At 53.9% G+C, this 27,884-nt stretch overlaps 1 protein-coding gene across 1 annotated transcript in view; it reads left to right on the top strand.

The window, feature by feature from the left end:
* Positions 1-27,884, top strand: part of RYR1 (ryanodine receptor 1) — a 106,363-nt gene that overhangs the window by 44,164 nt on the left and 34,315 nt on the right. Inside the window, exons 43-82 of the mRNA XM_039854913.1 lie at positions 976-1,111; positions 1,333-1,519; positions 1,607-1,715; positions 2,099-2,219; positions 2,314-2,483; positions 3,721-3,941; positions 4,030-4,120; positions 5,034-5,174; positions 5,560-5,723; positions 5,835-5,913; positions 6,128-6,217; positions 6,662-6,802; positions 7,138-7,212; positions 7,314-7,389; positions 7,732-7,855; positions 8,211-8,326; positions 9,531-9,598; positions 9,698-9,819; positions 10,315-10,364; positions 10,803-10,863; positions 10,955-11,193; positions 13,132-13,213; positions 13,746-13,876; positions 14,109-14,441; positions 15,296-15,536; positions 16,866-16,953; positions 17,050-17,142; positions 18,663-18,833; positions 20,393-20,452; positions 20,668-20,805; positions 21,314-21,426; positions 21,614-21,710; positions 21,960-22,066; positions 23,678-23,729; positions 23,861-23,926; positions 25,207-25,306; positions 25,611-25,690; positions 25,781-25,857; positions 26,468-26,541; positions 27,185-27,202. Coding sequence (XP_039710847.1) covers positions 976-1,111; positions 1,333-1,519; positions 1,607-1,715; positions 2,099-2,219; positions 2,314-2,483; positions 3,721-3,941; positions 4,030-4,120; positions 5,034-5,174; positions 5,560-5,723; positions 5,835-5,913; positions 6,128-6,217; positions 6,662-6,802; positions 7,138-7,212; positions 7,314-7,389; positions 7,732-7,855; positions 8,211-8,326; positions 9,531-9,598; positions 9,698-9,819; positions 10,315-10,364; positions 10,803-10,863; positions 10,955-11,193; positions 13,132-13,213; positions 13,746-13,876; positions 14,109-14,441; positions 15,296-15,536; positions 16,866-16,953; positions 17,050-17,142; positions 18,663-18,833; positions 20,393-20,452; positions 20,668-20,805; positions 21,314-21,426; positions 21,614-21,710; positions 21,960-22,066; positions 23,678-23,729; positions 23,861-23,926; positions 25,207-25,306; positions 25,611-25,690; positions 25,781-25,857; positions 26,468-26,541; positions 27,185-27,202 — 4,702 coding nt within the window. The remainder of the gene's footprint in view (positions 1-975; positions 1,112-1,332; positions 1,520-1,606; positions 1,716-2,098; positions 2,220-2,313; positions 2,484-3,720; positions 3,942-4,029; positions 4,121-5,033; positions 5,175-5,559; positions 5,724-5,834; positions 5,914-6,127; positions 6,218-6,661; positions 6,803-7,137; positions 7,213-7,313; positions 7,390-7,731; positions 7,856-8,210; positions 8,327-9,530; positions 9,599-9,697; positions 9,820-10,314; positions 10,365-10,802; positions 10,864-10,954; positions 11,194-13,131; positions 13,214-13,745; positions 13,877-14,108; positions 14,442-15,295; positions 15,537-16,865; positions 16,954-17,049; positions 17,143-18,662; positions 18,834-20,392; positions 20,453-20,667; positions 20,806-21,313; positions 21,427-21,613; positions 21,711-21,959; positions 22,067-23,677; positions 23,730-23,860; positions 23,927-25,206; positions 25,307-25,610; positions 25,691-25,780; positions 25,858-26,467; positions 26,542-27,184; positions 27,203-27,884) is intronic.

Raw genomic sequence — 27,884 nt, 5'->3', positions numbered from 1 at the left:
TGAACAAATGACCTAAATTCTTCGAGCCTCCATCTCCTCATCTTCAGAGTGAATATAATAACAAAAACAACTTCATAGAGTTGTTCCAAGGATTAAATGAGTTAATCTGTGAAAGCATTTACAAAACAGTAAGCACTCAATAACGGTTAACCACTATTATATTATTATTTATTTAACAAATATTTATTGAGCATATTCTATATGTCAAGACCTGTCCGAGGCAGTAAGGGTCTGACAGTGATGGAGGCAGTCAAAAATCTTTGTCCTCATGAAGCTGACGTCCTAGCTGGAATTATAAAGAAGATGAATAAGTGAAATACATGACATATTAGCTCGTGAAAAGTGGTAAAGGAAAAAAGTGAGCAGGGGAGAGAAACATCAAGTGTCAGAAGGGTGTCCAATTGAGGCAAGAGTGGTCAGAAAAAGCCTCACCAAGAAAGTAGCACTTAGGTAAAGCTCTGATGGAGCGGAGGGGCCGTGTAGAAATCAGGAGGAAGAGCATCCCAGACAGGGGAACAGCCGGTGCAAAGGTCCTGAGGCAGGAGTGTGAACTTCATGAGTTTGAGGAACAGCAAAGAGACCAGTGTGATTGGAGCAGAGAGAGCAAGGGATGAGTGGTGGGAGGTGAGGGCAGGAGGTGACAGGGGCAGATTGTGTGGAGGGTCCTGTGGGCCACGGCGAAGGTTCTGGCTTTTACGCTGAGTGAGGGTTCTGAGCGGGGGTAACACTGGACCTGATTCAGGTGTCTGCAGCGTCCCTCCGACTGTGTGTTGGACAGCCTGGGGGTGCAGGGAGCCCAGGGAGGAGGCCACTGCAGTGGTCCAGGTGGGAGATGGGAGTGGATGATGAGCGTTATTGTTTGCTGAAGGATTGGAGATAAATCAGACTGTGGAGCTCCAGGGATGGGCAGACCAGAGCCTTGGGGAGGAAGGTAGCGTGGATCTGGCCCCCGGCTGAGCCCCGCTCTGCCCCCAGGTGGTATCCTACCTGGCGGGCTGTGGCCTTCAGAGCTGCCCCATGCTCCTGGCCAAAGGGTACCCGGATATCGGCTGGAACCCCTGCGGCGGTGAGCGCTACCTGGACTTCCTGCGCTTCGCTGTCTTTGTCAACGGTGAGGCAGGTGGTGGCGGTGGTGGGTCGGAAGGTTGGGGTCACCGGCCAAAGCCTCCCTCGAGTGTGACCCACTTCTCGAGCCACAAGCCTGGGCAGGGGGCAGGTTCTGGAGGCAGACGGGGGCCTGGTGTGAACCCTTGAGGTTCTGGGCCCTGGGCTGCCCGGGAAGGACCCCTGGGTAGTGGCTCATGAAGCCCCTGACCCTTCCCGCGCCGCCAGGCGAGAGCGTGGAGGAGAACGCCAACGTGGTGGTGCGGCTGCTCATCCGCAAGCCTGAGTGCTTCGGGCCGGCCCTGCGCGGCGAGGGCGGCTCGGGGCTGCTGGCTGCCATCGAGGAGGCCATCCGCATCTCCGAGGACCCTGCGCGGGATGGCCCAGGCGTCCGCAGGGACCGGCGGCGGGAACAGTGAGTCTCCCGCCCCCTCCCCAACCGAACAACCTGCCCTCCTGTGCCCCTTGCCGCCTCCCCCACATCACCCACCTTCCCGTGCAGCTTCGGGGAGGAGCCCCCTGAGGAAAACCGGGTGCACCTGGGACACGCTATCATGTCCTTCTACGCTGCCTTGATCGACCTGCTTGGACGCTGTGCACCAGAGATGCATGTGAGCCCCGAAGGCCAGAGGGGTGGGATGGGGCGCATGGCCAGCCTTGAACCTCTTCATTCAGGCAGTCAGTAACACTGGTTGAGCTCTCACTACATGGGTGGTCCTGGGCTAGGCGATGCTGAGGACCCGCCAGTAACCAAGACAGCCTCCAGGTCCTACTCTCCCAGAACTCACAGTTCAGTGAGGAAGGAGGGGGGACCTGGCCATGAGAGCTGGGGGTGGTCAGGTCTGTAATGGAGAAGCAGAGGCAGGGGTCAGGGTTGGGACTCCCACAAGAGGGAGTCCTGCTCCATCTGCCAGTGGGTCAGGGAGGGATAGAATGGAGTAATGACCAAATGGGGCACAGGCACCCCAGTGACACACCCCTCCTCCCCCTTCAGTTAATCCAAGCCGGCAAAGGTGAGGCCCTGCGGATCCGTGCCATCCTGCGCTCCTTAGTGCCCCTGGACGACCTTGTAGGCATCATCAGCCTCCCGCTGCAGATCCCCACACTGGGCAAAGGTGTGGAGGGGCAGGACTCAGCAAAGGACTGATGCCGGGGAGGGGGCGGCTGGGTCCGAAGGGCATCCCTGACCCCCTGCATCCTTGCCCACAGATGGGGCTCTGGTACAGCCAAAGATGTCGGCATCCTTTGTGCCGGACCACAAGGCATCCATGGTGCTCTTCCTGGACCGTGTGTATGGCATCGAGAACCAGGAATTCTTGCTGCATGTGCTGGATGTGGGGTTCCTGCCAGACATGAGGGCAGCCGCCTCGCTAGACACGGTGAGCAGCCCGGCCACCTCCCTCCCTCCAACGTGGGAAGAGCAGCGGCACACTTGTTTGTTCTGAAATTGTGTATATATTCTGATTCTCCCTTTCCCGCCATCAAGATAGAAAACAAAAACCAAGAAAAATTCTGAGTTCTGTGAAAGGGGGAATGGAAATCTCCAGCACCTCAGGTTATAAGAAATAATCATTCTCAGTGATCACTCAGCATCATGACCGATGCACGAAACAGTATGATTAACAGAAGGTGACAGGCCAAGTAAGATGAGGACTGAGAACTGACCACTGGTTTGGCCAGAAAGAGGTCACTGGTGACCTTGACAGGCAGTTTCAGTGAGGCAATGGGTTGAAAGCCTTACTGGAGAGGGTTTAAGGAGCCTGAGGGATGAGGTATGGGGGACACTGAGTGTTGACAGTCTTTACACAGGTTGGTGACAGAGGAGCCAGAGGAATGGAGATGTGCTGGAGGGGTCAAGAGAAGGCTCTTCTTAAGATGGGAGAAATAATAGAAATAACTGTTGGCCATTAACTGGGAAAGCAAACGCAGGAACTTGAATCTATAGCTACCAGCTTGTCAGAAATACAGGGGGCAGAGGAACAAGTTTACTGACACCACCAGGAAGCGACTAGCCAAAGCCAAAATTATAAAATGACCTAGTTTCTTCCGCAATAAACAGTATTTTAAAAGGAAGGAAAAAAGACAGTTACAAATGAAAAGACTTAAGAGACCCGTCATCCAAATATAGTATGTTGACCTTCCTGGGGCCCTGATCCAAACAATCCCGAGACAATTGAAAAAAGCGTATCATGAGTATTAAGACTGCTAATTCTGTGAGATGCGTTAATGGCAGCATGGAATGTTAAATAGAAATACTTGTCTGAATGGAGATATAGTCTATATTTAAATATCTTTGGGCAAAATAGTGTATGGCTGGGGATTGCATGGAAATATTACAGAAAAAAAGGTGGAGTTAGAGGAAATCAACATGCAGAAAATGGAAATCTGCAGAACAGTCTAATCTGGGTAATGGAGGCTTCCACACTCTTGTGGCTTCACATACTTTTGTGTGTGTTTGAAGTTCACATAGTTCAAAGTAATAAGTAGAGACCGGGAGCAGCAGGTTTGGAGGTAAGATCAGAAGCGTGGGCTGTTTGCCTAGAGTTGTCCTAGTGCGGGTGCCAGGGCAATCCCAGGAGCCTGCAGCGGGCCTGATGTCCCCACTCTGCGCCCCAGGCCACCTTCAGCACCACCGAGATGGCGCTGGCGCTTAACCGCTACCTGTGCCTGGCGGTGCTGCCGCTCATCACCAAATGTGCTCCACTCTTTGCGGGAACCGAGCACCGCGCCATCATGGTGGACTCCATGCTTCACACGGTGTACCGCCTGTCCCGCGGCCGCTCACTCACCAAGGCACAGCGCGACGTCATCGAGGATTGCCTCATGGCGCTCTGCAGGTGGGTCGCGACCCAGGGGCGTGGGCCGGGCCGTGCGGTGGTGCCGGCCTTCGGGTGAGAGCCCATCGCCCGCTGAACATCCCCGCAGGTACATCCGGCCGTCCATGCTACAGCACCTGCTGCGGCGCCTGGTGTTTGACGTGCCCATCCTTAACGAGTTCGCCAAGATGCCGCTCAAGGTGAGGGCAGGTGCCCTTTAGAGCGCTCATCTCCATGCCCCGCCCACCCGCTTGCTCTGCCCTCCGACTTTGGGACTCATTTGATTCAGCACTGCCCAGGCCAGTTAACCTGAGAATGTGAGGGCATTCTTTAGCATTTCATTTGCACACTGGGATTCCCGGGACATTCACTTTGCGTCATTAGTGCCTCTAACACTCCCTAATTAGCATCCAATATCCCTAACAGTGAGCCAGCCCACACCTAAATTAGCATATATTTGCATGGGGCACACAACTTTTCCTAATTAGCATGCTTATTGCCCAGACCACCAGCCTCCTACTGTTTAAATGAGTGCTTTCATTTGAATAAGCAGTACCACAGCCATTCCGAATATTTGCACACTGTCTCTCCTATTAGTTTTTCATTCGCGTGCTATTTTGCATAAAGAGATACCCCCAACTCAGATATTGTCACTATTTTGCATAATACATCTAAATCAGCTCCTCTTTCAAATTCGCATATTGGATGTGGAGGCTCTCTTCCCAATTACCACATATTTGCATGGGGTGCCGCTTATGTTTCTATTTGGCATGATTCACATAAGAGCAGATCACTGTATCCATATGCCCATTTACTCAAGACCCTACTCATGGATTGATATCAGCATGCCTATTTGTGTAAAGCAGCACCAGACAGATCCAGTTCTTGTTTAATGCCCATCCCGACTCCAAATCAGAATGCTAAATTTGCATAATAAATTGTCCAGGACCACTCCCCAGTAAGCATAGCCTTCCCCTTCATTAACATATCATTTGCACCCACCCCTCCCTCAAAATATAAAAGCACTGGCAGCTTCCCTGGGCTTCCCTGGACCTTTATTTGCCTGCCAACTCCACTCCCCTCACTGTGTGTCCCCTTCTGGCTCCCACCCAGCTCCTCACCAACCACTATGAGCGCTGTTGGAAATATTACTGCTTGCCCACGGGCTGGGCCAACTTTGGCATCACCTCAGAGGAAGAGCTGCACCTCACGAGGAAACTCTTCTGGGGCATCTTTGACTCACTGGCCCACAAGGTCTGGGCATCCAGGGGGGCCTGAAAGGAGCTTATTTCGAGGGGTTGGGGTCCAAAGTCAGGATCCAGACTGAAATTCCCAAGTGGGAGTCCAGGGAGGGAGGCAACTCTGGAGGTTTGGATCTGAATCTGTGAGGTCTCTGGTTTGGGTGTCGTGAAAGAGAGGATGGGCCTCTCATTTGAGGGCCTGGAGAGGGCAATATAGGGGTGGTTTGAGGGTCCAGATGGGGCTGAAGTTTGGGTTTCAGGAAAAGAGATTATAATTCATGTCTGAAGGCTCAGGGCAGAGAGTTGCTGATGGGAGGAATGAGTTTGAGGTCCTAGGGCTCCAGGATCTGAAGGCGCAGCCAGACCTGCAGTGACCCCTCCACCCCTGGCATCCCCAGAAGTATGACTCAGAGCTGTACCGCATGGCTATGCCATGTCTATGCGCCATCGCAGGGGCCCTGCCCCCAGACTACGTAGACGCCTCATACTCATCGAAGGCTGAGAAAAAGGCCACGGTGGATGCTGAAGGCAACTTTGATCCTCGACCTGTGGAGACCCTCAAGTGAGGCCTAGGGGAAGGAGGGGGTGGAGCCTGGGGGCTGGGAGAAGGAGAATGTGTCAGAGATGGAAGAAGGGGCCCGTCCCAACATCTGCTGACCCTCTCCTCCAATAGCGTGATCATTCCAGAGAAGCTGGACTCCTTCATTAACAAGTTTGCGGAGTACACACATGAGAAGTGGGCCTTCGACAAGGTTGGCATCGGGGTCCTCCCCTCCCCAAGAACCTCCACCCCTGCCAACCTTCTTCAAGACCCCAGCTTTCCTGAGCCCCCTTAACTCTTCCGAAGCCCTCAGCTGCTTCAGGGTTCCCCTTCTGTGCCCCTTGGGCTGCTTTCTACACCTCCTCCTACCCCCACCCCCAGCCCCATAGTGGCACTGCCTCGACCCGTCTCCTTCCCGCCTTCAGATCCAGAACAACTGGTCCTACGGGGAGAACATAGATGAGGACCTGAAGACCCACCCCATGCTGAGACCCTACAAGACCTTCTCAGAGAAGGTGACCAAGCCCTGGGGCCCAATGTTGGGGGTCCAAAATGAAACCTTCAAATTCGGGAGTTCAGGGATGAGTGAGCTTGGATCTAGCTGGGCCCCCCCGCTCCATGGACGTGCCTTCCCTCAAACATAGTTGCCTCCCCTAGACCCGGGACTCCTAGTGTTCCTTCTGGAAGAGTCAGAGAGACTGGGTTTTATTTCCTGACCGTACAACTTAACTTCTCTGAGTCTCATGTGTAAGATGGAGTAATGAGAGTTTGTTTGGGAGGCTTTGTTACAGAACAGAGAAGAGACCTGGGTTCGAATCTGACTGGACCACTTCTTAGCCATGTCTTCGGGGCTCTCCTCTTCTTGGACACTGGAAGCCAGGGAGGCCGAGCCATGGGCTCCTACCTCCACCCCTCTCTCACCCTGTTCCACCAACATCACTCCTTCCTGTCCACCGCAGGACAAAGAGATTTACCGCTGGCCCATCAAGGAATCCTTGAAGGCCATGATTGCCTGGGAATGGACGATAGAGAAGGCCAGAGAGGGTGAGGAGGAGAAGGTGGAGAAGAAGAAGACTCGGAAGATCTCCCAAAGTGCTCAGGTGGAAGCGGGGCCTGAGGGGAGGGCAGGGTCGTGGAGGGGCAGAGAGTGGCTAGAATAGGGGGCGGGGCCAGGAGAGTAAGGGGCCAGGAAGGAGGTGAGGTCAGGGGAAGGGGATAGGCCAGGAGAGGGGTGCAGGTGAAGGCCCAGAGGTCGGGGAAAGGAGAAAGCTTGGTCTGAAAAACTGCAAAGGGCAGAGGTGAGGGAGCGGGTAGCTCAGAGACAGGGACTTAAGGAGAGGGCGCAGAGCAGGGGTCTAGGGCCAGGTGAGGCGGGGTTGGGGCTTGGACTTACTGTTAGTCCATCAACCGCCTCATCACTCCCTTATCCTCCCAGACTTACGATCCGCGAGAAGGCTACAACCCCCAGCCTCCTGACCTCAGCGGAGTTACCCTGTCCCGGGAGCTGCAGGTGAGACCCCAGAACCTTTATTTGAGGGCATGGAAGTGTCTGCTGGGATGGGGGCGGACATCCTCTGAATATGGGTCTTGACGCTATGCGTCCACTCCCAGGCCATGGCGGAACAGCTGGCGGAAAATTACCACAACACCTGGGGGCGGAAGAAGAAGCAGGAGCTTGAGACCAAGGGTGAGGGCGCCATCCGACCCGGCATAGACCCCTCCTTCTCCGCAGTCCCCTAGTTACAGGTTCCGGAATCATAAAGGGCCTACGTTAGAGTCGTGAGGCTCTCATCTTCAACAATTGCTTTTACACCCCAGAACGTCCGTTTCTGCGTTTTTACAGTGGGGATAACAGCGTTTACTACGTAGGGTTGTGGCGAGGCTGTGCGCGCATCGGAAAGCAGGGTTTCGATTATGCTTATCTCTGTCTTTATTACTATAATTATACAAACTCTCAACTGAAGGACCCACTTCAGTGCGAGCGGGCGGGTCCTTCCCAGCACCCTGATTTCTGTCTTTGCCGCCCCAGGTGGTGGGACCCACCCCCTGCTGGTCCCCTATGACACGCTCACGGCCAAGGAGAAAGCACGAGATCGAGAGAAGGCCCAGGAGCTGCTGAAGTTCCTGCAGATGAACGGTTATGCGGTCACCAGGCACGTAGGCTGAGCCCTGGGCCTGGGAGCGGTGGGGGAGCAGGGGCAGAACCTGCAGGGCGGAAGCCGGGAGAACCCAGGAGGGGGTGGCGGAGGAGGGGCCAAAGAGGGGAAGAGGCTAAGAGCGCGGGGACTCGAGCGTGGCGGCGGGGCCAGAGGGAGGCGGATGCTCAGGGGGTGGGGCCTGGAGAACTGAGGTGAGTCCAGTCCAGGGAGGAGCTAGAAACTTTGGGAGACCCAGGGTGAGGCAGAAGTCTGTAGATGCGGGGCCTAGGGGAGCAGGCGCGGGGCTGGAGGAGGGTGGGACACGGCGTTCTTGGTCTGGGCTGACCCCTCCCTCCGCCCTTCCACGCAGAGGCCTTAAGGACATGGAGCTGGATACGTCTTCCATTGAGAAACGGTTCGCCTTTGGCTTCCTGCAGCAGCTGCTGCGCTGGATGGACATTTCCCAGGAGTTTATCGCCCACCTCGGTACGGAGAAGTCCCTCCCTGATGCCCGCCCTACCCGGGACCCAGTTCATGCGCGTCTCCTTCCCCTCCTCGTCTAATTGCTGTGCCAAACAGTGTTCTCGGTGTCGATGATAAACAGCGAACAAGACAAAGATCCCTGTCTTGCAGCTTGCAGTCCTGTGGGTGGATTCAGACAATTAACATCAGAAATAACTAAATCACTTGGCATGCGGAAAGGTGGTTAGTGTTATGGGAAGAAGAGCCCGCCGAGGAGTGTGGGGAGGGGAGGATTCCTGGATGACCTTGAAGGAGCCAGGGAGGGGGCAGTGGGGACAGTGGGGACGTCTGGGAGAGTATTCCAGGCAGAGGAACAGCCAGTGCAAAGGCTCTGAGAGGTCCCTGCTATCGGTATTAGGCGTGTGTGGCTGCAGCAGAGGACGGAGGAGGAGAGAGAGCAAATGGGGTCAGAGAGGCGACAGCGGCAGGTCCAAGAGTGGAGTTTCTTGAAAATACGTAGAGCTCACACTTATTAGAATTGTTTTGGGTCTTTATCAGAAGGTTGGTGATGTTTTTGTGATCAGAAATATGCCATAGGAACTCAACCCTTCTTTATATCAATTAGCCTATGGTCAAACTGGTTTCCTCATACACCGTTTTGCTTAGAGTCACGGTTTCTAAGAACCTGGCGAGGATGTTAAGTGAGGACTTACTGTATACAGACCTCCGAGGTGGGAGGAGATGGTGCAAGGACTTTCTCACAGTGCCAGGGACATAGCAAGTGTCTAATAATTGAAGTCGGCATTATTGTTTTAATAGTATTAATTATTACTATCACCATTATTATGTTTGAAATTGATTTCTATTTTAACTTGAACGATATCAACTTCTTGCTTCATTTGGTTCATCAGTCTTTTATTCCAAATTTACTCGGTTCTGGGTATTGGTGTTCAGGAAGAAAAGGCCTTGTGATAGGTGAGGAGCGGGGTGGTCCGTGGCCTTACCCCACCCCAGTTTGTCCTCTTTCCCATTTGCAGCCTCAGGAAGGGTTTGATCAAGGAGTTAGGGGAGCCAAAGAAAGGTAGGAGAGAGAGGTTTATTTCAAAGATAACAGAGGTGATTTCATGTCAAGAGTTTATTTCCCATCATATCCTAACTGCCTCATCAGAATACCCTGAGTTCCCTAGCCTTGAACCCACAGTGACCCCTATTTGCCCTCCCCCACCAGACGCTGTGGTCAGCAGTGGACGAGTGGAAAAGTCCCCGCATGAACAAGAGATTAAATTCTTTGCCAAGGTCAGAGGTGGGCTCAGAAGCTGGAGGGGGCTGGAGACTGGGTGGGCTCTCATCATCCTTTACCCGGTCTCCCTCTTCTCTTCCCCACTCCACCCCCAGATCCTGCTCCCTTTGATCAAGCAGTACTTCACCAACCACTGCCTGTATTTCCTGTCCACACCTGCCAAAGTGCTGGGCAGTGGTGGCCACGCCTCCAACAAGGAGAAGGAAATGATCACCAGGTGGGCTGCCCTGTGCTCTCTGACCCAGCCCCTTGACCTCACAGCATTGAATTCCTGGACCTTTTACTCTCAACCTTGAACCTTAGGGGTTCTGTCCCTGGGTACTGGGCACTGACCACTCTACCCGCAGAGGTGATTAAAGGGCTGGGGTGACCAACCGTCCTGGTGTGCCCAGGACTGAGGGGTTTCCCAGGACACAGGACTTTCAGGCAAACTGGGACGAACCGGTTGCCCTGTCAGAAAGGCAGACCAGCCTCCCCACCCCACAATGTGGCAGTTATTGCCCCGTGACTTTCGAGCTTGCTCATCCCTCTGCCCCTCCCCCCACCCCTTCCGTCTCTTTTGTTTTCTTCCCCATCATCCTACCTCCTCCTGGCTCTGTCTTCTGTCCCTCTTTCCCTGTTCCTGCCTCTCATTGTGTCGCCACTGTCCTTGTCCCTTTGGAGTCCTCAATCCCGGTCTCTCCTGTCCTTCCATCCCTTCCTCTATCGCCAGCCTCTTCTGCAAGCTTGCCGCTCTTGTCCGTCACCGAGTCTCTCTCTTTGGTAAGTAGCTCTGCTCCCCGAGCCCTTCTTCCTAATCTCCCTTCTCTTCCCCTCATCATCAACCCCACCCTGAAGAAACATGGCCCAGGTTTAAGCTTAATTTGAACAACCTACACTGTATTCTCCTTCTGGACCTGACATGGGCTGGGTAGTTCTGAGGACAGGGCAGAGACTGGGCCAGTCTTGGGACTTGCCCTCCTCGAGCTCCCAGGCTGGCGGGGGAAACAGACTCATCGCCAGACAGCGATGGCCTGAGGGGTCAGGGCTGGAATTGGGGAGGGTCAGGCAGAGGGGTCAAGGCCTGGACGGGGAAAGAAGAGGGCCTTTGGCAGTCCGGGCAGGGTGGGGTGGATGTGGGCAGAGATCAGTCGGGGTGGATGTAGAGAGAGGTACTGTCCTTTAGCCCTTCCTTCATCCTGTCCTGTCTTCTTCCCTCAGGGACGGATGCCCCAGCTGTGGTCAACTGTCTTCACATCCTGGCACGCTCCCTGGATGCCAGGTAGGGCTACAGGTCATAGTTCCCACTCCTAGACTCTCTGAAATCTAGACTCCCAGATTCTAGAACTGGGGTGCCCCCACTTCCTTCCTAGGACGGTGATGAAGTCAGGCCCTGAGATTGTGAAGGCTGGCCTTCGTTCCTTCTTTGAGAGTGCCTCAGAGGACATCGAGAAGATGGTGGAGAACCTGCGGCTAGGCAAAGTGTCACAGGCACGCACGCAAGTGAAGGGTGTGGGCCAGAACCTCACCTACACCACCGTGGCGCTGCTGCCTGTCCTCACCACCCTCTTCCAGCACATCGCCCAGCACCAGTTTGGAGATGATGTCATCTGTAAGGGCTCCTGACGCTGAGGGCAGGGGTTAGGGATCCAGTTCAGCCACCACCACCCATTCCTGTGTATCTGATAGAATCCTCAGGTGTTTAAATGTGTATTTATTGGGTGGGTTTACTGCTGTAAGCAAAGCGTGCATTCGGTAAATTAATAGGTGATAGAATGAATTTATTAGGATGTGAGTTCAGCAGCTCTATTAAAAGACCTTAAATCACCATAGCTCAAGCAAGATAGAAGTGTATTTCCTTCGCATGTAACAATCTACTTGTACGTGGATCATAACGTTAGGATCCCAGGTTCCCCCCATCTTGTTGCTCTGCCATCTCTGAAGTATTGCCTTTATCTATATGGTCCGAGATGGCACACCATTACGTCCTCATTCTAGCCAGCAGGAAAGGGCAAAAAGCAAAGAGGGGGGCCCCTCCGTTCTTTTTAAAGAACAACCTAAAAGTGGTCCGCATCACTTCTGCTTAAATCCATCCCATGGGCCGGAACTTAGAACGTGGCCCCGTGCTGCTGCAGGGAGGCTGGGAATTAGCCTTTACCTTGGGAGGTCGCGTGAGATCTATTACTAGGAAGAAGAGAAGAATGAAAGAAGGTAAGAGCCTTCTGGAAGTCAGTCAGCAGTGTCTGCCATATTTATCCAACCAAATGGCACCTGTGGTCCGTGACCTTGCCTGGGATCTCGTGACAGAGGTCACACAATGTGTAACGTGGCGTCGCTGAAGAGACACAGGCAAGGTGAAACACCCAGTGCATGTCATGACATGCTGTGTTCGAAAGAGCAGGAAGGGCTGGAGGCAGAGGCGCGCAGAAGCTGTTCAGCGTGAGGCTCAAGGCCCTGGCCTGGGGACCTGGGGACAGTGGGGCCTCCATGAGACAGATTGGAAGAAGTAACAAGTTTGTGGGAGAAGTAACAGTTTGGGACTCAGTGGTTGTGAGGGGCCCAGGGGACGCCCAGGGGGAGGTGACCAGGATGGTCTGTAGGGCCGATGGGCTGTGGGGACGGCGGGGAGAGTGGGGCCATGTCTCAGTTCGCCGTCTGTTGGAAATTAAAACCTAGTGATAAAAGTAAGAAAGGCAGTGCTCCGACGGGTGCTCCTCTCACCCCAACATTTTATTTTGAAAATTTAAAAACATACGGAAGAGTTGAAGGAAGAGAATTATTATGAATTTGCCCCATTTGCTTTACCTTTCACTCTATGGGTAAAAGGATCTGCAAACTTTTTTGTTAAACTTTTGAATCTGACTTCCACACATAGCGACATCTCGTCCCTAAATATTCAGCCTGCGTCTCCTAGAATAAGAACCTTCTCTCACGTAAACGCCGTGTTGATCTCTCTCCTGTTTAAGTTTCCCTATTACCCTCAAAATGTCTTTGAATTTTTTTAAGAGTCGGAATCCAGCGAAGTTTCTCTCGTGGCTCCGTAGGCTCTTTTCAGTCTAGAACAGCTCCCCTGCCCTCCCTTTGCCTCGTGACTCTTGCGAAGTTGATGAGGTTCTTATCCTGGCCCCCTGGGGAGCGGGTGGCCAACCTAAAGTTGTAGTCAGGATTGCACGTTCGTTGGCAGTTTTCCAGAGAGTGTCCATCACTATCATAGAAAAGACCATGACTCCCCTCTGAGGAGAGAACAAAACTAGCCTCTACTGAGTGCCTGCTGGGTACCTTGTTTTCATTGCTTTCCAAGTATTGACTCGTTTGATCTTCACAACAACCTCCATGAAGAAGATACTATAATTATCCCCATCTTACAGATAAGAAAACTGAAGCCAAGAGCGTGGTATTTGCTTGAATCTCAAAACTCGTAAATGGCAGGCTGGCTTTACAGCCCCTGCTCTTACCCACCACTTGGAGACAAGGGAGAGGGGTGGGGAGACTGGTATGGTAGGTGCATCCCCGACCCTCACACCCAGCCTCACCCCGCTCTCTCCTTCAGTGGATGATGTCCAGGTCTCGTGCTACCGAACGCTGTGCAGTATCTACTCTCTAGGAACGACCAGGAACTCTTATGTGGAAAAGTAAGGAGGGAGAGCCATAGTTTGGGACTGTGGGGGCTCAAGGAAGGGAGGGCACAGGAGAAGATGGTGGGGTGAAAAGCAGGGGAGATGTTCAGAGTCTTCAACAGCAGACACGCGCACGGTGGCAGCTGCAGTTCCCCAGGGTGGCCACGTGAGGGAACTCGGGGGAAGGCCAGCGAAGGAAGCCGAGGCCACCAGCTGGGGCAGGGGCAGGCAGGCGGGCACAGGGACCAGGTGGTTTTCCGCTGGAGAATAAGCTTGCCCTAGCAGGGGGCCCAAGAAACAAAGGTGGCACACAGGAACCACTGCACGCTGGGGACACTGGGGCAGGCCCTGGCAGTGCCCACGTGGGCCCTCCTGAGGCGGAATCACCTATGGAGCAAGAGGGCACTCAGGGAGCCCGGTGCCAACCGCCGAGTGGCGGATCTGCTCTAAAAGGTGCTGGGGAGCTGGGCCCCAGGTCCGTGGAAGCTGGGCTGGGCCCCAGGTGTGGGTGGGGGTTACCTGGCAGCTGAGGAGCCCCCTTTTTTAGGCTGCGGCCAGCGCTTGGGGAGTGCCTGGCCCGCCTGGCAGCGGCCATGCCGGTCGCGTTCCTGGAGCCTCAGCTGAATGAGTACAACGCCTGCTCGGTGTACACCACCAAGTCTCCCCGGGAGCGGGCCAGTAAGTTGTGTGGGCTGGGGCAGTTGTTGGCGTTCTGTTCCACTCAGCACGGGGCCGGGTGAAAGCCCACTGTGGGGGGGCGGTATGGCCCAGTCTGGGCTCTGAGGGGCTGAGGATCGGGGGTGCTCCGGATTGGGAAATCCCAGAGTTTGTGAGGGCCCTGGTTTGTGGTATGGACACTGAGGTCCGGGGGTGATGGGTTGGCATGCCCTGACCCTTCTCTGCTCCCCAGTCCTAGGGCTCCCCAACAGCGTGGAAGAGATGTGTCCCGACATCCCAATGCTGGAGCGGCTCATGGCAGACATCAGGGGGCTGGCCGAGTCGGGGGCCCGCTACACGGAGATGCCACATGTCATCGAGATCACTCTGCCCATGCTGTGCAGCTATCTGCCCCGCTGGTGGGAGCGCGGACCTGAGATGCCCCCACCCGCCCTGCCCGCTGGGGCCCCCCCGCCCTGCACAGCTGTCACCTCTGACCACCTCAACTCCCTGCTGGGGAACATCCTGCGAATCATCGTCAACAACCTGGGCATCGATGAGGCCTCGTGGATGAAGCGGCTCGCTGGTGCGTCTGGGAGGCATTGACTCGGAGGGCCAGGGCCCCTCGATCTGATGGTCTGAGCGGGAGATGCTGGCTTCCATGGTCTCCTGGAAGTTCGGGGGTCAGGGTCTAGGTTGTCTCACAGTAAAAGGCCAGGGGTCATAGTGAGAGTTCAGAATCTCAGACTCAGAGGGTCTGGGGTGGATGGATGGGTCTGGGAAGTCCTCCAAGCTGGATTCTGAATTTCTGGAACTTTGGAACCTTAGGTCGGGGGTAAGGAGCTGGGTCAGAAGCCTGGGTTCCTTAGACAAAGGGTCAGAGGATGAGGTCAAGGTCCCTGATACGAAAGGGATTATAGATTAGAGATCAAGAAATGAGTCTTTAAAGGGTTGAGATTCCTGGTTCAGAAGTTCTGTGTTAAAAATTGGGTCAAACTAGAGATCAGGGCTAGGATCGGAGGCCAGAGTCAGGGGTCAGAGGCTGGGGCAAGAAGCCAGAGGTCATAGTCAGAAATCATGTAGTGAGGGAAGAGTCTGGGTTTGAGCCAGCTCAGAGGTTACAGACTGGGGTGAGAGGTCATGAGCTAGGGTAAGATATTAAATTAGGATTCACTTATTGGGGCCAGAGGTCAGGGACTTGTGTCAGACTAGGGTCACAGGTTTAGGTCAGGTTCGGGGGCTATGTCAGAGGTTAGGGCCCAAGATCAGGAGTGAGACTGGAGGTAGTGCTGGCGTCAGAGGCCATGGTCATGCCAGGGTCCATGATAGCTGCTGGGATGGGACGGGAGCAGAGAGGTCAGAGGTGAGATCAGAGGTTACAGGTCAGATGCTGGAGTCAGAGGCCAGCCAGCAGTGAGTGCCCCCCGTTTGCTCCTGCAGTGTTTGCCCAGCCTATTGTGAGCCGGGCCCGGCCCGAGCTCCTGCACTCACACTTCATCCCGACCATCGGGCGGCTGTGCAAGCGGGCGGGGAAGGTGGTGGCCGAGGAGGAGCAGCTGCGCCTGGAGGCTAAGGCGGAAGCTGAGGAGGGGGAGATCCTGGTGCGGGATGAGTTCTCTGTGCTCTGCCGGGACCTGTACGCTCTCTATCCACTGCTCATCCGCTACGTGGACAACAACAGGTCAGCATGTCCCCAGCCGTCCCCGCATACACACTGCGGCCTGACCTCCGGCTTCCCTGAACCCCATCTGACCCCTCGCCTTCTGGCTTGTTATAAACTTCTTACAGTTCTCACTTAACCATCTTCCCATTGTCCCCATTGCGTTTGACCCCCAAGAATCCAGCCCGCTGCTGTTTGCTCCCCTCCCGAACCTGAGCCCCTGAGTGGTTGCCGCGTCAACAGGAAGGAGCCTGCTTCTCCTTCCAGCACTGGGTCTCCAGGCTTGGGTTGATGGGGGGGGTGTCTGAAACTTGTGCAGTGAAGCCCAATCGTCAGGCCTTCCTCCAATGTCAGGAGAGGAAAAGAAGACAGTGCAGATGTGACCAGCCTCATTTTCCCCGGAAACATAGGTCTTTAATAAAAGGGCACGTGCGGGTTTCAACCAATTGCTAACATCTCCCCAAATCAGAAGCGTTGTTTAAAGAATATTGGCTCCTGGGTGCAGCCTAATCCAGGGATAGCAAATAAGTTTCAATTCCAAGTTCCATCCTGGCTGAAAAAAGATTTTAAGGTTGTCCCAGGGCTTCGTGAAAAACAGTGCTCCAATCCATGAGCCACGTCTGTCAGGAAGCAGAAATGGGAAGTGGCGGCATGCATGCTGGACACCTACTTGCACATCTATCTTTGTGCTCACCAGAGGGTACTGCTGTAGGGTAGATTCCTAGGAGTGGGATGCTGGGTCGAAGAGTTTGAACAAGGAAACTGTGGTATATTTACACAGTGGAATACTACACAGCAACGTTACCACACAGCAATGAAAATGCACAACGTGGCATGCAGCACACATCAATGCGGATGAATCTCGCAAGCATCATGTTAAATGAAAGAAGCCAGGAAAATAAGAAATAGAATACATGTTGTATCATCTATTTATGTAACATTCAAAGACAGACAAAAATAATTCACGGTCCATGGGTCAAGACAAGGGTCATTTTTCAAGAGGAAGGAAGGGGGAGTGGCTGGGAGGGGCACTAGGGCGGTAGTGGGAACTAGAAGTACTCTATTTCTTGACTTGGGTAGTGGTTACACAGTGTATTCATTTGGTGATAATTCATCAAGTTGACAGTTCATATGTATGTTGTACTTCAATAGAAAGGTTAAAGAAAAGAAAATTTAAAGGAATGGTCATTCAAAATTTTTAAATCATCCGAATGGCCAGATGACCATGGAAAACTCCTGCCTCCCATTGCAGTCTACTGGTCCCCTTGATCCCTTTCCCTGAGATCTCTGTTGTCCCCTCTCCTGTGTGTCCCACCCCCATGCCTCACCAGCCCCTTCCCCACCCCCCAGGGCCCACTGGCTGACAGAGCCTGACCCCAGTGCCGAGGAGCTGTTCAGGATGGTGGGCGAGATCTTCATCTACTGGTCCAAGTCCCACGTGAGTCCCCCCGTCTCCACCCTCTGCTGCCCTGAGACACCCTTCCCTCCCCGCCACGGCCGTCTGAACCCCGACACACACTGCCTCCCCTACCAGAACTTTAAGCGTGAGGAGCAGAACTTCGTGGTCCAGAATGAGATCAACAACATGTCGTTTCTGACTGCAGACAACAAGAGCAAAATGGCCAAGGTGGGTGCTTTGCTCTGGGAGGTGGACTGAGCGGGGAGGGAGGGAGGGAACACCCCCCAGGGCTTCCTACGCACCCCTCCAGCTGCCCCATCCCGGTCGCATTCCCTGCAGCCCTCACAGCTTCCTCCTCTCTCATGTCCCATTTCCTCTCAGGTCCCCCTTATCCCATGTCCCCCTTCCCCCTCTCCTTACACTTTCCGCTGAGTCAGGGTCTGGGAGAGCCCAGCTGGGGGAGGTGTGCTGGGTGGGGCAGAGGGGCCGGGGCCGGGTCAACTTGGAGTTGGGCCTGGGGTTCTCTGAGGGACTGGGGTAACCCTTCTTGTCTCTGTCTGCCACCTGATGAAGCAGGAGGGAGACGTACAGGTCAGCCCCTCATCTGGAACCTTCTGCATGGTGGCTCTTGGCTAATACCTTGTTCCCCACAAACCCCAGCCTCTGCACTCCCTCCAGAACACCCCTGTCCGGGTTCCCCACCCTCACCATGGCTCCCAGCTGTCATCCTCCTCTCTCCTCATGCCTTCCCCCCTGTCCCCAACCATCCATTCCCTTCCCAACCCTCAGCTTTGGGAAATTTCACTTTTTTTTTAACTTCTGTTAAAAAAAAGAAAGAAAGAAAGAAAAAGAACACCTCTCAGCTTTCCCCAAAGCATCGAAGCATTGTGGGCTGAGGTCTTGAGGAACAGAAACGGGGTTGGGACAGGCACGCGCATGGTGGGTTTAAAGCTTGGGCTCTGGAATCAGACACACTTGGGTTAGAATCCTGATTCTGGCAGTTGGCTGTGTGACCTTGGTCAACGGTCTTATCCTCTGAGCCTCTGGCGGCATTCAGCCAGCGGCCCTGGCCCAGGACTCTGCGAGGACTCAGTGAGATGCTGCATGTGCGGCCTCCACATTGTGAGCCAGCGTGGATGTGGCACTGGCCGAAGCTTGTTACCAGGGCTCCTCATTCGCATGACCGGGTGGCCTCAGCCACAGGGCTGCACCCCAGGCTTCCGAACACGGCTGTGGGACACCGTGCCCCGTGTTCCTGCTTCCAGATCTTTCAGGATCTCTCTTGCTTCTCTGTCTTCCTGTCTCCTTGTCGGTCTCGGTCTCTCCGTGTTCCTCTGTTTCTTCCAACTTCTCTTGTCTCGTGGAATGCTACGGTTCTGCGGCTTTCATTCTTGGGAACTCAGTCTCGGGATATGAAGTGTGGGGGTGTGCATGTTTTTTGAGGGTTGTGTTGGTTGTTCTTAGGGGATTCTAGGAGAAGACTGCCAGAGGTCGAGAAAGGCCTGGAATTTGGGGGGGATCCGAAGGGTGGGGTAGAAGTTGGAATCTGGGATAGGGCATGGGTCTGGGAGGTCGGGGCTGGGGGTCTGAAGTGAAAGATCCGCAAAGTATAGGGTGGAAACTGAAGCAGACTCTGAGATCGGGGAGGGGCTGCCTGGTATCCAGGCAGGGGGCTGGAGTGTGGAGTGGGGCTGGAGCATGGGGCCAGGCTGGGACTCAGCCTAGTACTGAGCCCCATGTCCCCACAGTCAGGTGGCTCAGACCAGGAACGCACGAAGAAGAAGCGCCGAGGGGACCGGTACTCTGTGCAGACGTCGCTGATTGTGGCCACACTCAAGAAGATGCTGCCCATTGGCTTGAACATGTGTGCACCCACTGACCAGGACCTCATCACGCTGGCCAAGACTCGCTACGCCCTGGTGCCTGCCCGACCCCCTTCTGGAAACCTGCCAGGATCCCACTCAGCACCCCACAAGCCCCCGAGGCCCTGCTGAACCCCAGGATCCCACTGGGAGCCCCCCTTAAAACCCTACTGAATCCTCCAGGACCTGAGGGTTCACAGGGCCCCTAGGATGCCCTGAGCTTTCCCCCAAGATGCTGAGGACCCTACTCGGGGTACTGCCAGAGCCCTGGGACTTAAGGACCTTCCCTGAAACCCAGAAATGCCACTAAGACCCCAGGACCCAAGGACCAGGTTGAGGCTTCAGGGATACTCAACTGAACACCCTCCCCCAGAACTATGCCAACCAAACCCATTAGGACTCTGAGCAGACTCCACCTGAGATACCATTAGCACCCCTGAAACTCTGAGCCTTCTACCAAGACCTCCCCAAACTTGTTGGGACCCACTGAGCCCCTTATGACTCCACTGGTCCTCCCCTGAACCTCTGGGTCCCCACTGAGCCCTCCAGCTCACCATCTCTTTCCCTCAGGGCCCTGCTAGCCCCTTCCTCTGGACTCTATTGACATCCAGCTGAGCCTCCCAAAACTCTCAGGGGCCCAGTGAGCACCCTGTAACCCTAAGTAGCCCCACAAAATTCTAATGGCCCCTTCTCCAGGTCCACACCTAATCCTCTGAGGTCATAGCAATCCTGGGGATCAATTGACCCTGCCCCCAGACTCTGTTAAACCCTCTGGGACCCCAAGGAGGCCTCCAGGACCCTACTTATCCCTTGTATGGGATAACAACCCCCGATCCTTTTCAGCCTCAGAGACTCTAAGAAACCCTCCCAGTATCCTGCCTGAGACCCCCTAGAACCTCCTCCCAGGACCCTGCTATGCACCCTGACAACCTACTAACCTCCCCCACCCCGGGGGCCCTGAAGACCACTGACTTCTCCCCTTGTATCACAAGCACCTCCTTTCCTAGAATCCTAAAGGCTCCTTCCTTCAGGACCTCAAGCTCCTCTCAGGACCTGTTGGGTCCTGCCAAGACCTCAAAGAGCCCTCCAGGGCCCCTTTGACCCTTTGACCCTTCCATTTGGTCCTGGCGGGCCCCCATCTCCTGGGACCTCAAGGAACCCCCACCCTGCTGACTCTCACTTTGGCCTCCATGTCAACTCCATGACCTCTGCTGACCTGCCATCTCCCTTATAACCCCCCTCACCCCTCTGATCTTCCAGAACTCCCTGCCCATTTCCCGCTGACTCGAAGCCCAACTCTGACCCTCCTCTGACTTTCGGTAATCCCTCTGTGGCCTTATTTGACCTTTGAGGATGTCCTCGTGTCACCCCCACCTCCTCTCACAGCCCCACGAGGCCCCTCTAATCCTTACCGTCTCTTCAAGGTGCTTCTGTGGCCTCTAAGACCCCTCACCCCCTAACCACTCCTGACTTTCGAATCCTTTGGTTTCTCTCAGATCCTCCCCACACAAACCTCTCACCAGCTGCTGGGGTGACAGGCCTAGGAGTGAAAGGGTTGCGGGTCAAGGAGGATACTGGGTCCTCCAAAGTGACCCAGCTTGGTCATGTTTCCCCAGAAAGACACAGATGAGGAAGTCCGGGAATTTTTGCAAAACAACCTTCACCTTCAGGGAAAGGTACGCCTCCTTAATCTGCATCTGGGCACGTCAGGATAATAGCAACAATAATAGGCAACGTTGGAGCACTTACTATCTACCAGGCATCGAAAGAAGCACCTTACTTGTACTCCTTATCAAATTGTGACAGCATCGAAAGAGGGGCGGGACAGCCGGAGAAGGGAGCGGGCAGGGGAGAGGCCCTCACGCCAGCCGGCTGTTCTTTCTCCTCTCAGGTTGAAGGTTCCCCTTCTCTGCGCTGGCAGATGGCCCTGTACCGGGGCCTACCCGGCCGCGAGGAGGACGCCGACGACCCGGAGAAGATCGTGCGCAGAGTCCAGGAGGTGTCTGCGGTGCTCTACCATCTGGAGCAGGTGGGCGGGGCGGAGGAGGTCTTACTGCCGAGTGGCCGAAGCTTGGGTCTTTGGGCGGGGCAAGAGGCGGGCCCCTTGAGGCTGTGGGTGGGGGGCCTGGGTGGGGCTTTGGTAAATCGAGGGCTTAGATCAGGAAAAGCTGGATTGAGGGGGCACGACCTGGTGCTCAGCCTTGGGCCAGGGACAGCAGAACTCCCGGGTCCGGGAATGTCGGCCGGGCCCAGGGAACTCACTTGCCCTTGACTCTGTGGGCAGGACCTGGGGGGGAGGGGGACTTGGGCTTGGGGCGGGGCCTTGGCCTGTGGGCGGGACAAAGGGGAGAAATTTTGGTTTGGAAGTAAAGTCCAGGTCAGATTTTGACTCTATTGGTGGAGCTAAGGTGTTCCTTTGGCCCTGTGAGTCGGCCCGAATTTGGACTGGGGCACAGACGTCAGTTTCACTTGGAGCTAGAAGTGGGGATCGGGCCAGGGGCAGAGTGTAAGGACATGACAGATTGTCTCGCCCCCAGATCGAGCACCCTTACAAGTCTAAGAAGGCTGTGTGGCACAAGCTCTTGTCCAAGCAGCGCCGAAGGGCGGTCGTTGCCTGTTTCCGCATGACCCCTCTGTACAACCTGCCCACGTAAGACCCCCAGGGAGGAGGAGAGCTAACGGGGCCGTGGGAAAGGAGTGGCTGAGGAGGCAGGAGGATGGACTGCCCACCCGATGAGGTCCTGAGGAATGGTCGGGGGAGGCAGATGCGTGGGAAGTCAGATGAGGCGATGTGGAGGGGAGAAGGTCCCACTTCGCCCCACACCCTCCCCTTGCAGGCACCGGGCATGTAACATGTTCCTGGAGAGCTACAAGGCCACATGGATCCTGACTGAAGACCACAGTTTTGAGGACCGCATGATAGATGACCTTTCAGTGAGCTGGGGCCTGCCTGGGAATGTGGGGGCAGAGAGGGCTAGGGCCGGGGGCGAGGCTGCCCATTGCACACCTCCAGGGGCCATCCTTCGCATCGAGGGGTATGGGAAAGGCGTCCCCTGGCTTGGGCAGAAGTAAGGGAGGGTGCAAGATGTGAGGGAAGAGAAAAACATCCAGCCCAGAAGGGCGTTTTGGGAGACAGGAGGGGACTCCAGAAGCCCCTCCCCTAAGTCCCACCCCTCCCCCCAGAAAGCAGGGGAGCAGGAGGAGGAAGAGGAAGAGGTGGAGGAGAAGAAGCCAGACCCCCTGCACCAGCTCGTCCTGCACTTCAGCCGCACAGCCTTGACTGAAAAGAGGTGAGGACCCTTCTTCCGTCTCTGTAAGAAACCCTCTACCTCCCTGCCCCATCAACCTCTCTGTTCCTCAAGAGAAATCCTCTGTGTCCTAGGGGAGCTCCACGGCTGATCTTTCAATGTCACTTTACTAGGACAGTCAGGGCCACCATGTACCGTTGGGCAGCTGAGCACTTGACAAGGCCATCTCTTCTGAAAGGGTCACATCACAGGCAATATTGATTTGAGTTTTTCTAGAAGAAAATGTCTTGCTCAAACAATATCAGTATATTAGAGGAAAAAATCGGTTTATTATGACAAATTTTCAACAGATGGAAGTGAAGAAGGGGGCCTTTTTCTAATTCACACAGTCTTCATATGGGCTAATGGCGGTCCTGGGAATAGATGACACTAATAAGGGTGCTGCTACTGATGATGGTGATAATAACGGGACATTTAGCAAGAGTTTATGTGTCAGGCACAATGCTAAGCACTTGACATCTGTATTCTCTCAATCCTCACACTGTGAGAGAGATACTTTTACCAACTCCTTTCTGTGGATGAAGAAATGGACGCACAGGGATTTATTTTTCTCATATAATGTGAAGTCAGGAGGTAGAAAGTCCAGGCCTGGGCAGTGACACAGAGTGACAGTCACAGGGTCCTTCAGGCTGACAGACTTGTTCGGGCTTTCTGCACTGTCGTTCTGAGCTTTTGCCTTGTGATCACAAGATGGATGCTGAACTTCCAGACATGACCCCATGCCAGGCAGAAAGAAGAGGAGAGGCTTTTTTTCTCTAAGCAAGATCAAGATCTTTTTATCCAAGATGAGAAGCCCTCTTTGCTGGGCTTCTGCACATATCTCAGGCCAGAATTTTGACATCAGGCTACCGGGGAGGCTGGGAAGCTAAGTATCCTGTTTTCCATCCTCTGGGAAAGCAGTGACTCTGGAGTTAGACTATCCAGGTTTGAATTCTGGTACAAGCTGTGTAACGTTAGCTCAGAAGGTTCTTTGTGCCTCAGTTTTCTCACTGGTAAAATGGAGCTAGAAATATACGTGCCTAATAGGATTTCTGTGAGGATTAATGTGTTAATATATATGAAGCACTCAGAACAGGGACTAACATGGGATAAATATTTAATAGGTCTTGGGTATTACTTCTACTACTACTACTACTACTACTACTACTACTACTATTATTATTATTATTATTATTATTATTATTATTATTATTGAAGAGACCCAAGGACAAGGTGGTTGGTTATAGTTGTCAAGTGAGCCATCAGGTGGTAAGATGGACCCAGAAACTCCAGGCTTCCATCACGCCATTTTAGCAATCCCAGTGGAAAGGGAGCGCCTCCACCAATAGTTCCAGCAAAGCTCCCAAAATGAGTTCCACTGGACCAGCCAGACCACATGACCGTTTCTGACCTGTTATTGTGGCTGAACAGATAGAAAGTGCTGCTTGGCTCGGCCTTGACCACAGGCCCACTCTGGCCATGGACAGTCTACTCCGCGTGAACCACACAGCCTGAGCGTGGGGCGGGGTGGCTTTCCAAAGGAAAACTGGAAGCTGCTATAAGATGGGGGTCCTCTCTCCTGGGTTCTGACAATCTCCCCAATTACTTCCTCAGCAAACTGGATGAGGATTTCCTGTATATGGCATATGCGGATATCATGGCAAAGGTGAGACCCTGCCCCCATCCAGGGCAGGTCCCCTTTTCCCCAGCTGCCATGCCTGCCCACTGAAAGGGCTGGGGGTGAACTGGGGTATCTCCTCTGTTCCCCATCACCCCTAACTGATGCTCTATCCCCAGAGCTGCCACCTGGAGGAGGGAGCGGAGAACAGTGAAGCTGAAGAAGAGGCTGAGGTTTCTTTCGAGGTAGGTGGGATCAGGAGGTCCTGGAGGAAAGGGATGGGGGACCCTGATTTTGGTCATCCCCTTTCATTCACTAAGTGTAAACAGATCATAGCTGGCTGCTTTGTGATGTTGGGGACACTGCAGTTACCAGTTTATGCATCAGACAGTAACAGCACAGAGTACTCGTGGTGGCGATGAAGGAAGCTCAGGCAGAGTGGTCAGGGCTAGGATAGGGGGACATAGGCAGGGGGGCCAGGGCTGGGGAAGCCAGAGAAGCTCAGAGAGCTATGAGGGAAGTTCAGGTAGCCCAGGTAAGGCTCCTGACCCAGCCAGGGGGGCAGTGTGTCAGGAGGGCTTCTCAGAGGAGGGGATGTCTGAGCAGGATGAAAGGAATTGAAGAAAAGGAGGAAGACATTCCAGGTAGGGGATACAGCACTTGCAAAGGCCAAGCAGGGAGAAAGAGCTAGTAAACATACAACATGTCCATTCATCGTTAAGGCAATCGGCAAGCATTTCCCCGAATCTCTTAACTTCTTTCGTAGCAGGGTTCCTTTTGATATCTGGTGAAGCTGTTCTCAGAATCATGTTTTTAAATGTAGAACATGAATTCATAACATTGGAAATAAGCATATTAAAACTTACTGGGGATCATTTTGTAAATTTTATAAATGTCTAACCATTATGCTGTACACCCAAAACTAAAATAAAACAATAGTGGATGTCAAAACATAGCTATCAAAATATTATTTAAAATTTTTTGATACGGTAATATCTGTACTTCTTTATTAATCTGTCAAATAACAAGATCTAACAGTGGGTCCAATAGCTACTATAATTGATAAGTAGTGATGAATATAAGTGGAATTTTGAGATACCTATAAACATGTGACATGGAAATATCTGTGATCCTTATTGGTGACACAACCATGAGTTCCGATAATTTTGCTATGATTTATGGCCTCATCTATAATGGGAGAAAATGCTACATTTCAGAGGGTGGTAAACATAAAAATATCACTGTTTTCCTCATTTAAGTTCACATACGGCCTGGATTTTATCCATCGACCTCTTGGAGGTCTGTGGGCCCAGATTAAGATTGCACCATGCCCAGCCCTGCACTAGGTACAAGAGGCAAATCACAGACTTCAGTCCCAAGGGCTAGAGGGGGCTCACAGCTGAAAGAATGAACCAGCAGATGTGGCTGGAGCAGGAACACAGGGAAGAAGGACGAGTCTGTGAGGGAAAAGGCTGGGCTGGAGAGTCTGGACTCACTCAGCCCCGCGGGCCTGGCTCTACCCCAGGAGAAAGAGATGGAGAAGCAGAGGCTCCTGTACCAGCAGGCGCGGCTGCACAACCGGGGGGCTGCAGAGATGGTGCTCCAGATGATCAGTGCCTGCAAAGGTGTCCTCCACATGCATCCGGCTCCTCCTGAGCACACTCATCCTGTCTTCACTCTCCCTAACCCATCCGTTTCCTGTGGACCCAGTGTGCTATGCTGCCACTCCCCCCTGCATGCCTATGGTTTGCACACACACCCCAGCCCTTGCATGTTCCACTTGCCTTGCGATTTCTCATGCATCCTTCAGTCACGATCTCCCTTGTACACTCCTTCACCCGCTTCTCTCACATCTCCTGGAAGGCTGTTTTCTGGTGGGTGGAGAATACTGCTCCCAAACTGAGCAGACCATCTTTTGTCCATCTCCAGGAGAGACTGGCGCCATGGTGTCCTCCACCCTGAAGCTGGGCATCTCCATCTTAAATGGGGGTAATGCTGATGTGCAGCAGGTAACAGAAGGGACTAGGGAGGGGCACCAAAAAAGGTGGGAGGTTCCTGTGTGACTCCCAGTTCTTCCTCCTCTCCCGCCTCCTCTGCAGAAAATGTTGGATTATCTGAAGGACAAGAAGGAAGTTGGCTTCTTCCAGAGTATCCAGGCGCTGATGCAGACATGCAGGTAGGCTCTAGTGCATACCTTACAGTGAAGCCGTTTGGTGTGGCTGTGCCCCCACCCCTGGTACCACTTCCAGTTCCAGTTCCGCTCTTGGTTCTGGGAACGGAGACCCACTCAGACCAGCTCAATGATAAGGAGTTTATAATAAGAATTCACATGCAACAATAAGGGAGGTAAAAGGCCACTGCTTCAAGAATGAGTTATATTATGGATCCAGGCATCTGGAATCAGAGGTGGTTGACAATTCAAGAGGCACCTGCCCCAGGAGATCTGGGCTCTCTCTGATGACCCCTATTAATGTGACTCTACAACTGTCTGCCTCCGTGCTCCTCTTGCTGTCGACCGACTTTCTCTACCGCTCTGAACGAAGCGTTTGCTAATCGATGATTTCCGTATCCTCCCGATTTCAATGTGTACATATTTCATCCTCGCCCCACATTACTTCATAGCTGCAGAGCTTCTGCCCACTCTTAGTTTCTGCTTCCTCTTCCTCTCCGCTCATTCCTGGTTTACCATGGCTCTCCACCTTCCCCTGTGGGGCGCTGCAGGGCTCTGGAAGAAAGAAGGGCAGAGGCCTCCGCACATCTCCCTGTCTCTCCTTTCTTTCCCTCAGCGTCCTGGATCTCAATGCATTCGAGAGACAGAACAAGGCAGAGGGGCTGGGCATGGTGAACGAGGATGGAACTGGTGAGGCCCTCTCTTGGGCTTCCCTCTCCCTGGGATATCCTCTTCCTTCAGGATCCGCCCCCTCCCCCGACACTGCTCAGAGCTCCCTTTCTCCAAGGCACCCCCCTCCCCAAGAGCATCCCCAGGTCTCCCCCTCCCCTGCCCCATGCAGTGGTCCCCAGTCCTGCCCTCTGCCATTCCTCCAGGGTCTTTCCTCCCCGTGGTCCCCTCCCTTGATGTTTTCATCCTGGGTTCTCCTATCCATCATCACTCGGACTCCACCCTTCACATACCCCCAAACCCCCGCCCTGGTTGCTGTTCTCTCATTAATGTCCCTAATCCGGGTTAATCGAGTCTCCTCTTTGCCGTGTTGTGACGTGTCTAACCTTTCTGCCCTGATCCTCGCCTCCTGCCTCTCCATCTCTACCTGTCCATCTCTCTCTCATCCTTCTTCGTTCTTTCCCGATGCTTTTACTATCATTTCTCATTCTTTTCGTGGCTTCCTTCTGTCTCCTTATTGCTGTCTTTCACTCTTGTTTCTTTTTCCATGTCTGTCTTCGTCCCTGATCGTGTGTCACTGTGTGTTTTTCTGTGTCTGTCTCCTTCTGTCTCTCTTTTCCCTCTTTTCTCCTGCTTCCTCCTCCCATCCTGTTGGCTGCCCCAGTCATCAACCGCCAGAACGGTAATTCCCCCACCCATTCCCCTTGCTGTGCTACGCTGCCACGCCCCCCTTCTAATCCCTACCGCCCCCTCCACCTGGGGGCTGAGGATCTGGGACATCCAGGGAGGGAGGAACCCTTCAGCGGGTCACTGTGTCGGGCGGAAAGTCTTGAAGTCAGGGTCCAGAGTCCAAGATTCGAGTCCCAGATTAGCCACTAACAACACCTGGGACTATGAACGAGTCAGTTACGTTCCGTTGGCTTCAGTTTTCTCATATGTAAAGTAGAAGCTAGAGAAGACGGCAAAGATCCCTTTCCAGATGGATGTGCTCGGACTTCCGGACCCAGATTCGCAGTCCCGGGGTGGGGTTTTTCCCACTCCCATCTGCCCTGCTCTCTGAAGCGCGACCCGGATTGGTCGGGTCAGCGGTTCCCATCAGTCAACTGAATTGTTTGGCCCCAGCTTCCACTCGGATTGGCGTGTGTGCGGCCTCCGCGCCTGCTCTGGTTGGCCCATTCACTGTCTAGCCTCCTCATCTCTCTGTCCTGCAGCCCTCCATGATTGGCTTCTTTCCGATACCAGTTCCAATAGGCTCATGTTGACACGCCTCCTCTTCTGCTTCTCCTGGGTTGGCTGCTTTCAAGGCATCTGAGCCAATTTGGCTGGCTTTCAATCCCGTCACCCTCTACTCAGAGCCTTAGCAT

This window comes from Pteropus medius, unplaced genomic scaffold (assembly GCF_902729225.1).
Source record: "Pteropus medius unplaced genomic scaffold, Ma_sr-lr_union100, whole genome shotgun sequence".
Classification (NCBI taxonomy): Eukaryota; Metazoa; Chordata; class Mammalia; order Chiroptera; family Pteropodidae; genus Pteropus; species Pteropus medius.
The sequence above is the reverse complement of the archived record's forward strand: the minus strand, read 5'-3'. Positions and strand labels throughout refer to the sequence as shown.